Source organism: Coloeus monedula (assembly GCF_965178545.1).
Source record: "Coloeus monedula genome assembly, chromosome: 6".
Taxonomy (NCBI): Eukaryota; Metazoa; Chordata; class Aves; order Passeriformes; family Corvidae; genus Coloeus; species Coloeus monedula.
In genome coordinates this window covers 4981165-4992151 of record NC_138786.1, presented here as the reverse complement: position 1 = coordinate 4992151, position 10987 = coordinate 4981165, and the positions used below count along the sequence as shown (strand labels likewise).

At 40.1% G+C, this 10987-nt stretch overlaps 1 protein-coding gene across 1 annotated transcript; it reads left to right on the top strand.

Annotated features, from left to right (window-relative positions):
- The first annotated feature begins 583 nt into the window (after window positions 1-583).
- SVIP (small VCP interacting protein) lies at window positions 584-5714 on the top strand. The gene is made up of 4 exons (XM_082283609.1): window positions 584-775; window positions 1725-1775; window positions 4006-4119; window positions 4941-5714. The coding sequence occupies exons 1-4, from the start codon at window positions 713-715 to the stop codon at window positions 4953-4955; spliced, it is 243 nt and encodes an 80-aa protein (XP_082139735.1). The 5' UTR covers window positions 584-712; the 3' UTR covers window positions 4956-5714.
- Window positions 5715-10987: the final 5273 nt, after the last annotated feature.

The following is a 10987-nucleotide window of genomic DNA, read 5'->3' as shown; positions in this document are numbered from 1 at the left end:
TATGCCTAATTAAGTATGGAGTGAACAAACAAAAAAACTTAAATTTGTGGTTTACAATAATGTATGATATCTCAAGCTCATGAAGTAAATGCTGGGACAAGAACACGGGTGCAAAAAGGATATACCTTGTTCAAAATTACCAAGGAAGACAAGAAGCTGAGTTGCATGATCGTTTGTGAAGAATACATTTTATACTCCTCACATAATCCTTGGGGATTGATGTATGCCCCAACACTCAAATTCAGGAACTGTTGTTGAATAGGGTAATGCTGAAATCTACTATAAATAACTGGAAGATTTCTTTCTTTTAAGAAAAAAATTGAATAAATAGCAAAAGAGCCAGAAAGAGACACCTTCAACCACCTGAGCCGAGCTAGATGTGCGCCGGCCTCACCAGCCGCGCTCCGGCAGCGCCGGGCGGGACACGGGATCAGAAATGTTGGCCGCCGGCGGAGCATGCCGCCAGCGGGCCCTGAACCCGGCATCGGCTGGGAAACCAATCACACTGTTCTCCCTTTGCCGTCACAGAACGCCTTCCACTTAATTCACTACCGGCGGCAATCGCGCGACCCCGTTCCGGCCTCCGCCCCGGCCCCGCCCGCCCCCGACGGCCCCAGGCCGGGGCGGGCATTGCTGGCGCGGCGCCCCGCCGGGGCCGTGGGCGGGGTCGCTGCCGCTTCCTCCACGGGGCTTGCAGGCGGTCGGGCCCGCCATGGGGCAGTGCTTGCCCTGCATGGGGGGCGCCGTCAAGGACGTGGTGGAGACGCCCGAGCCGGTAAGTGTGGGACCGTAGCGGTGGCGGCGACCCCCGGCCCAGGGGCGGTCCCACTTCCGTCGCACTTCCTTCCCTCCGCCTTCCCCCCTCCTTCTCCCCGTTGTTTATCAGTGACGCCCAGCGTCGCGGGGATGAGGGTGTGGGGAGGGGGGTGGTGACTTTCTCTCTTTAACATGGAGGCCAGACAGCGGGGTTGTTCCAGTGCCTCAGGAGACAGTGGCTGTGCTGGGAAGAGGAAGCCCCGGCCTGGGGTGCGGTGGAACTGTTGGGCCGAGGCTACCCAGGGCACCCCGCAGCTTGGGGCCTGGCGCTCCACAACCTCCTGCTGCTCTGCCGCACGGATCACGCGTGGGCACTTACGTGGTTGTATGGAGAGGGAGGGTTTCGCGAGAGACATGTTAGTGCATATTTGTAGTCAATATGACCCCCATTTTTACAAGAAATAGGAAAAGCTGGCCTTTTTTTCTCCAGTGCATAGAGATGCTGGCTTCTAACTACCCTCCACTGGATGACATTTTACCTAAGTAAGAGCCCATCTCTGTGCTTTGTATGCCTCATCTGTGGATTTCATGGGGGAGAAGGAAAGGAGCCTGCTTCACCTGGGAGAGCAAGCATTCCCCTTTCCAAACTCCAAAGGGATGTTTCATGCACTGCGTGCCATTTCACCCCAGTCTGGATTGAGTGAAGGCATGGAACAGCTAAATAGCACTTTTTCGGTGGGGTTTAACTGTATATATGTCAGCAGCTGCTCTTCTGGCACATTAGTCACTAAAAACACTTTGTTCTCACAGCCTGGCAATGCAGGGGAAGATGATGCTAATTAACCTGAAGTTGACATTTTGTGGGAGTTCACATTACAGATTTGTGTTGTACTTCAAAATTAAGAGTTTAAAAAGAATGCAAAGACTATATTGAAATAGAATTTCACTGTCTTTAACATTATATCTAGGAAATAAAAAGAAGACAACTAGCAGAAGCTGCTGAAAAGAGGCAGATGGAGGTAATGTCTGATAAAATGCCATTTACTGAAATTATTTTTAGATAACTGGTTTATGGGGAGAATGGCTGTGGCTTCTCTGGTAACACTGGGTGTCATGTTTGGATTGTGGGAATTGTCATTAAGTACTTTCCTAGTATTACTAACGTCTTACATTTATACCTTTTTTATATATATTAAGAATTTCACAGCTAGGTAGGTGCTCTAAGACCATTGCAAGGTAACTGAGCTTGTTTGGATGGGAGATACTTTACAGTAGTTTATAAAAAACCTAAGAACTGGAAGAGCAAGTTCAACATGATCTTTTCCTTGTTCTAAGACTTGAAAACAAGAGACTGAGTAGTATTCAAACCAAAGTGGTCAAACAATTGTTGCAGTGGCAATTTCAAGTGGTATTGCACTTGTGCTTTTCTTAAAAATGCAGGTTGTATGCACTTGCAACTTCTGTTTATCAACAAGGCAACAGTTTGAGCATGTTTATCCGCTCAGATTCCATCAAAGATGTAGTATTAACTTAGTCTTCTGTCTTTTTAATGTTGTCAAGCTTTAACAGCTTTGATATCTAAACTTAGAAGAGGTAGGATACAAATGTTCTAGCAGAATAGCCAGCCTGGTTTTTTTCCTTACATACCTCTAAAAAGACTTATAGCATATACTCTTTACTTATTGTAGATTTTTGAATGGTATGTCTTAAAGATCACAGCTGAACTGTGCAGAGAAGGGATTGCTATTTGTGTGAATGTTAGTGACATTACATACTGAATTAGGAATTGACCATTATGCATGGGGACCATGTTGACCCAGTTTGAAGGAAGTTTGGTAAATAACTGGAGCAGCAGCTGAGTGATGCTTTAGACTCCTTAAAACTCTTGATTTTGTATCATTCTATGTACTAAAAGCAATCCACATGTTATTTTCAATCACAAATGGGTTTCAGTCACAAAGGGGTTTTTAAGCATAACTGTAGGAAATATCTAGCTAAAAAGCTTTCCTGAGAGGAAGGAGAAATGAAGCAACTAGGGTTGTGGATGTCCTTGAAGTTTTGTGGGATCCATTATGCTGCCAAAGAAAAATGGAAGTATCACGCTCTGTTACTTTTCTTTTTCATCGAAGACAAAGGGCTAAAACATCTACCAGAATTTTTCAGGACTATCTTAGAGGTCATTTTAGCCTCTGAATGTTGGGTAATGGAAATGTCTTGCAAGCAGCCATTTTTAGTTTTGCACACGTGAGGGGACGACAGAGTAGATCAGATGTCCTTCCTTCTCTGCTTAGTGTTTTCTTGCACATGCTTCTTAGCTGCTCATTATCCATCCTGACGTCGTGTGAGCTGTTCTTCCTTTTGGGGTGCTACAGACAGTTTGGGTACCTGACTCACTTGGAAGGCCAGTTTCCTAAAAGGCAGAGATTGTATGGTCTAAGTAGGTTGGTATTTGGTGATAAGATTTGTCTTAGTACCCCACTGAGAACTGAGCTTATTGTCAGGACCTTAAAATTCAGGTGAGAACATTGCTGTTTTGCCTTGGTAGATTTTAGCATCTTTTGTATAACTTCTGCTATGGTATTGTAATCCTAAACTTAGCTAAGAATCACTTTTTTAAAAGTTTTTTTTTTTTCTGTTTCTTTTTCATGGTGTTAATTGTATATAATTCTGATACTCCTGCCGTCTAGTCTAGATTGTCATTAAACAGTTCCCACAAGGATGTGAAGCAGGCAGTTCGCAACAGGTTTTTCATTTGGTACTCCTGCTACCCACACATCCTGTGACATTTTGAAAGGTAGACTATCATGCAGGTTATTTCTCACAGGTCACAGTTTAAAAGTTGAATTTCTTCACAGCCTGGGCTAGCACTACTAACACAACCCTTTTCCTCCCCTGTTTGTGAGGGTTAAGAGTAGGCCCTGACACTGAAAAAACCACAGACTAAAAATTTGTGGACTTTGGGAAGGGAGGTTCTGGTTCTGCCTCTGAGGATTAAATATCTTCACCTGGATGTAATAACAAAAAAACAATAAGTGAAACAAAAACACCCTCACTTATCTGTGGGACCAAGAGCTCACAGAATGAGGAAATATCCTGAAAGGGCTATCTTGATATAATAGTAGCATTACTAAGTGCTTCAGTCTTTTCATGCAAACCACAGTTCATAAAATGGTGTTGCCAAGACATGCAGTTTGGTTTCTCTACAGCAAAATAACTAACTTGGTCTTACCCAAATGTGTTTTCTCTCAGGCTTCCTCTCGAGGTATTAAGAATGCTTATGCTGTGGAGCAAAAGAAAAAGAAACAGGAAGAAATAGAAAAGAGAATTGCAGCTTCACGTCCCGGTGGAGAAGGAGGACTGAGAGTAAGTTTAAAAAGAAACAACATGATTAAACTGTCCGTATATTCACTGCGAAAATCCTGTTTTGTCATGTAGAAGATTAAGTAACTTGAGGAAAATCCAGGAGGAAGGGAAATGGAATAGAAATGGAAGCATGTGTCATTATCTAATGCAGTGTTCTTAGTGAGACTTCATCACTAGGACAGAAAGACAGCAGGGATGGCAGAGAGCTTCCCCCCCCCCCCCCCTTCTTCCCAGTTTCTACATCTATGATGCATCAGTTTTACAGGTCTCTCAGCACTGGGGACCTCATCACTGTGTTATCCTGTACTCAGTGTCCCTTTTCAGTGCCAGTTGAGATTGTCTCCCTTCCTTCAGAGCTTATAGAAAACATTTGAACTTAGTAGGGTGATGGTTTTGGGTTTATGTATGTGTCTCTCATTACAAAAGAAACATATGGTGTTGGCATAAATACGGATCAAGTTTACTACTACTGCTATTCTAATGTAAACTTTACCTCAGAAGGCCAGGCAGAGATTTAACGAAGAATTACAATCTCTCCAAAACAATAGATGTATCTGATCATTGAAACTCAAGCTTCATAAGCCGTTATCTTTTGCCCTCATTGCCATGTATGACTCAGGCGGCAGGAGTTTGTTAAGTTGCCACTGGTACACTGCATGTCCATCACTTGCTGGGATAAAAGGTGAATTGAGAATTGAAAGGTGAATGGAGAATTTATTGTAGTTAGACAGCCTAATGGTGTTTGTTTAGTTGAGAATTTTTCCTTTCTTTTCCTTATCTTCATACGAACCTGTGGTGTGTTTTGTTGTTTGCTTCTTTAGTGGCAGGTTGGGTAACACATGACTTCTGAAGAGAAGATGATTGATGTTTACTGCCAATAACTTGCCAGTTTCTGCAGCCAAGTGGCGCTTACTCATCATGTGGCTTTTGCTGTTTATATCTGAAGACTCAGCAGTACTTTGCCATTGTGGGACAACAGATGTGGAAATACTGACTAAGAAACTTCAGAACGAATTCTGAACACTATGGTTTTGCCAATTTTGTTTATTTTCCATGCATGTTTTATTGCTTCCCTGTCAAGAGTTCCTGTCAGCTGGAAGTGGCCTCCTTACATGTAGTCAAGTCAGTATGTGCATACTGTCTGGTCAGTTGATGTCTGTCTATCTGTGTATGATGACTGGCCTGAGCAAGCTCAGGTGCCCACATGTTGGTTTTGATGCTTATTTCAAGCTGTACAATTAAACTTTTCTCTAAGTCCTAAGTTCTCTAAGAAAGTTGTGTGTATGTGTGTATATATATATGTTTTAATATGTGGATGACAGCATTTCTTTTCTGTTTCCTAATGACTCTTGAACTGCTTAGGAATGTAGTGCCTTTTTCAAAAAAAGAAAAGTAGATTCATGGTGGGTCCTTACAAATGAAATAATTTTGTGACTAGTTAAAAAAAAATAGAGACCTTATAAAATCCTGTATACTTAGATCAAGAATGCTGTTTTAGTATGTGTGTAGTAATTGTTCTCATTTTCTCATGTGGGTTTGAGTCTGTACGTATTTATAATGAATACTGAAAGTTAAACATGAAATTAAAAATCCTGTTATTGTTCTCATTTATTACCACAAGAGGGCAATGCTGCCCTTCTCAGGATTTTGAAAAACAAACAGGAGAATAGTTACCATGCCATCTCTTTGACAGGTTATTTCCAAAAATTTCTGTGTTATCTATTTAGGTGGACTACTTACAGTGCAGAAACATCTTCTTTTTCCCAGAGAGCATTCTGCATGGGTTCAGTACTGCACTTGCCCCATTTCTGACCTATAGACCTGGCCTCAAGACTATAGAGGCTTTTTTCACCCCCTTGAACTATGTATTTTGTCTTTCACCTCTCAGTACTGCCTAATGTTGTCCTGGGAGTGCAGTCCTGACACAGTTTCCTGGCTTAGCCTTCAGAATTGAGTTGAGAAGGGAGAAATTTTGATATTAACATAATGGTGTTCAGGCTGAAAACAGCTCTGTCCTTGGCTGAAGAATGCCTTCAGTTTCATTTGATTGCTGGTAAATGGCTCTCTTCAGTGTATTAACTGGTCATAAAAATTTTTTTTTAAGTCTAGTGAAAAGGCATTGAGTTATAAAGAAGTATCTCAAACATTAATTTGAAATGAGAATTTCAGTCTAACCTCACAGTAGGTGTCCTACAAAGACACTTAAGCAGCACTTACACTTAGTTGGTCACTTGTGATATTTCAAACTTAAAACATTTTTTTTTTCATTCTCTTTCATACTGTTCCCCCAAAACTGCAAGGGGAACAAATAACTATGTCTCTTGTCATCCAAGCCTCTGCTTGCATTAGTGCCATGGACACTTTCGTTTAAAGCCATTGAAAGAACCTAGCGAAACCAATCACAGTTCCTGCTCATCTTTCTCTCCATCCTTTGTGTAAAAGCCAGAGCTGTCTGTGCTTCTTAAGAGACCTTGTTTTGAATGTTGGGTTTATTCCTACAGCTGAGAAGTCACATCAGAGGATGTGGGAGCATGTTGTTCTAGATTGCGAATCACCTACAAAGCTGTTTTAAAAGAAGTTCCTATCCCATACACATCCAGTTGTCCAAACGGCCAGGCTCAACAGACTGGGAATTATTTGGGTAAATAAAAACACTTCTTCTTGCTTTAAGCTGCATTTCAGTTGACAGTGAAAGCAGGAACTACTGCAGATTAGTAGTGTACAACTGATAGCTACCTGACATGTATCATTAAACAGTAAGGCTGACAGCCATGTAGATTAGAGTTGCTCTCTTCTTAGAGATGTCTTCCCTGTCTTACTGCTTAGTGCATCACTAAGTTAATGTGAGACACAACAGTTTTGTCCTTATTTCCCCCAATCATAGACGTTTACTTCACCTCAGAGGCTGTTAAAATAAACCTGTTCATGTAGATTATGTAGACAGTTGATACTTTGTTTACATCAGTACAACTCTGTCTTTTTACTTCATCTTGTATAGTCTTGCCGATCACCTCAAAAACTGACAGACTGAAGCCCAGTGCTGGTAAACTGGACTGAAAAGCTGACTTTCCATGACTGTGATAGCATCATCTTTGTTGCAGTAACCAAGTGAATCCATTTGCCACTGCATATGGTTAAAATACACAGATTATGCTAGAGAGAGTGTGTTTGTAGCAAATGCCCTGAAATTTGGGAAGACACAGAAGCTGTGTCTCCACAAGGATGGACAGCATCACAGTGGGCCCTGTGATGAGGAACACAGATGACTTCAGCATGTGGATTAGGCACAGTGACAACACTAAATTCTTGAGACACAGCTCATCAGGCACAAGCAGTGCCAGCAGTTTTTCCAGTCTGGGAAAGCCTGTCCAGCCCCATAAACATTTGTGTGATCCCACCTGTCTGTTCCACCTTTACACAACATGCCACAGGCTAAGAAAGTGGGAGACATAGCAAAGAAGCATCACTGTACCTCCATCCCTGTCAGGTACTGCGGGGCAGTAGCCAATGAGGCAGGGAAAAGCGTAAACCCAAAAAGAACCAAACCCTTGTCAGCCTCTCTAGGAGATGCTTCCATAACACTGTGATGTGGCTAATAGCTCGTCTTCCAGATCAAAAGTGAACATGTGTAATGAATTCAGGGTTGAGTCTTCAGTTACAAGGAACTTGCTGTACCTTCCCACACATATATTGCCTTCTCATTTCACTCATGCCCACCAACAATCCTTGAACTAGCTGCCACAGATTTTCCTTCTCTAAATTCCTGTTGGAAAAAAAGGTGGTACTGCAAAGGAAGGAGCAATTATCCCTATAACAGCGATACGAACAAACCCTATGCTCAATCAGTGATGTAAATAATCCTGCTTGGAAAAAGATCTCCAGGTAATGTATTAATAGCAAGGTGACAGAATGCACTTCCTATAATGAGCAATAGCAGATGTTACAGTTACATTTCCAAACTAATTCTGAATGGCTTCCAGTGTGGTGAGTCACATTTGATGTTATACAATAATAATGGTTTTTATAAATAATTTTACATAATTTATCCATTTTGAGATTAAGCACAGTTTATTCAGACAGCTCCCATGGGGTTTGGTCTACGAGGACTGAGAAAAGGCTTTGTTGCAGCTCCTATCACTTAAACTTTTTAGGACTTCAGCCTCCTCAACATTCACATTCAGCCAACTTACACAGCAAAATAGTTAAAATCACTACGTCACGGAAAATCACCTAAGTCTGTTGTGCCCCCATCACTGCCACAAGGGCTGTATGCCTTTGAGCAAGATTCTGCTGCTCAACTTTAGCTTTATAAATTGAGCCATAGGTTCCTAACAAATTTTCCAACTCCTACATTGCTACAGGACTTAATACACTACTATGAAGATACTATTTATCAGATCAGCAACACTTACCTCCAACCCCTTCTTCCAGGCCAATCAGCTTACTGCATTTTTTTGTTTGCTTTCATTTCTTCCTCTTTTATTCACACCCACACCAATGCAGTCAAAAGCAGTAAGTCCCACCTGCATGTTTTTTACATCGGGTGGTACTGGCAATACTTTAAAATAAAATCCTTTCTAGGCCTCCCATTCTGGAACTGGCAAAGTTGAAGTTTTAAGTCAGGAAGTGTTCTAATGTGATTTTTTTAAAGACATTTGAGTACCCTGAATCAAGATTATTTTGATAGGTATAGTCCAAGCACATAAAAGGGTCCAAGTTTAATTTAGAATTTTGATTTGGATTTACTAGGACTGTTAAAGTTTAATATTAAAATAAAATGAAGAATACCTCATCTATAATTATCTGCTCTGATTTATTAATATGTAAACACCGTCAAATATTTAAAAAACCAACATAAACACAAACTTAAGTCTTGGATGATGGAGATAAAGGTTGAAAATGAAGATCTTGGAAGTCTTTTCAACCTCAGTGATGTTATGAAATCCAAGTAATTATGTTTAAAAAACTAGCCCTTATTTCTAAATAAACATCTCACATTTTCATGAGTGATTTTTTTCCTTTCTCTTTTCATTTGAAAACAGATCTCTCAGTGCTTATATTAAGATAATGATTATTTTTCAGCTATGCTACATTTTCAATAAAATGGTGCTTGTGGTCTCTTTTCTGCTTCCTTATGGAGGACATATATTGTTTCTATGACAACTGAATCTTCCTATGGCTTTTCAAAGGATTTATTGCTTGAATATGTGTTTAATCCTCCTAGCAAGTGTTTCAAAATACGAATAAAAGGCTGCAACTTTGGAATTATGCCCTGCTACTTTGTCTTCTGCACCAAGCAATTGTGAACTGTTTGTATTTAGCAGGTATTTTTAGATGGTGAGGTAGGCTTTGTCCACAGAAGTGAGATACAAGGTGCTGATTTTAATAAGGCATGGAACATGAAAGATGGTCTTGATCCTTTCTAGCCCATAGACATTTTGCTGTTAAAGACCACAGGAGCAGATCATAAGACCATTTTCAAAAATTAAACATCAGAAAATAGAGAAAAGTATTAGTCAGTACTAAAAAAAAATATTCCAAGGATGCTTTTTATTTTTTTTTTCCCTGCAAAGCAAAAGTAATTTTCAATAAAATTTGGGTATTTCTGTGTTACATGTTTGCCCTTTCTTTGTGTGGCTCATTATTAGGACAGCAAGCAGTATTGTGTATTGTAGGCATCCAGTTGGTAGCAGCAAAGTGGAGATGAGAGATTACAAATAATACGAGTTTCAAAATGTGTATTTTAAAAAAAATTATTTCATTTGTAAATTTATACAGTCAGTGAAACAATCCTGTAAAATGATTTTTCTAGGATGTTAGAAGGCACATAAATTACCAAATATAAACATAGAGAAGTAGCCAAAATCATGAACTAAGCCCACATACGCCTTTAGCTATATTAAAGGTGTGTGAATGATTTATGAGAATGTGAGTCACTCTGCTTACAGGGTAATGAATATTTCACATTTAGCATGAGCAACAAAATTAAAAAGAAGGGGAAGGAAAAGCTCATATCCAAGAACAGTGCGGTGTTTTGTGACTCCAGAGGGACTTGCATCTTCTGAAGCTCCTCCTTGGGTCTGAGGGCTGTACGCCTGTTACTGCTTCCCTAATGGGCTGCAGAACATCACCTCACTGGTACAACCAACCAACTCTACTGTCTGACAGAGGAAGGGGCAATCTGTCCACTTCCCCATGCTTCTATATTGGGCAACTTCATGAAAAACACAAAGGATCTACATATAGATCGAACACTCAGCATTGTCTTCAGCTTTAAATAGTAAAATGGTGTGAAGGGGGTTCTTGGGCTTTTTTTCTTTTAAGTAATGGCTTTGAGAAGTTGTTTGGCATGCAATAAGCCATTATATTCTACTAATTTAGAAAAGATTGCAAAACATAGAAACAGTCAATTTTTATTTAATTTCAAGACACATTACCAAATAATCTCCCCAAATACCCATTTTCCACCTGCATATATATATTTCAACTAGCCTAACAGTCAGGGATTCAAAGTAATAAGGTTTTCATACAAATATATTTTATTGTGTATTTTCTTCCATTAACAGGATCTGCTCCTTTATGTAGCTCTAAGTATACATTCACATATTAAAGAGTAATAATTTGGCTAAAAATATATGTCTATTTATTATCTGATTGTAGTAATCAGCCTATCAAGGGTAATTTGCTATAAAAGATACAGTACTAGAAATAAATAGTTCTACAATTCAAAGATCTTCAAAATGGGGTGTCATTTCCAGTCTGTGTTAATTTTTCCAAAGTCCTTTTAAAACATTAACTAAATTCACTACACTTGGGAAAATAATTTGGACCTACATACATAAAGTCCCACTCACATGAGAGGCTTATT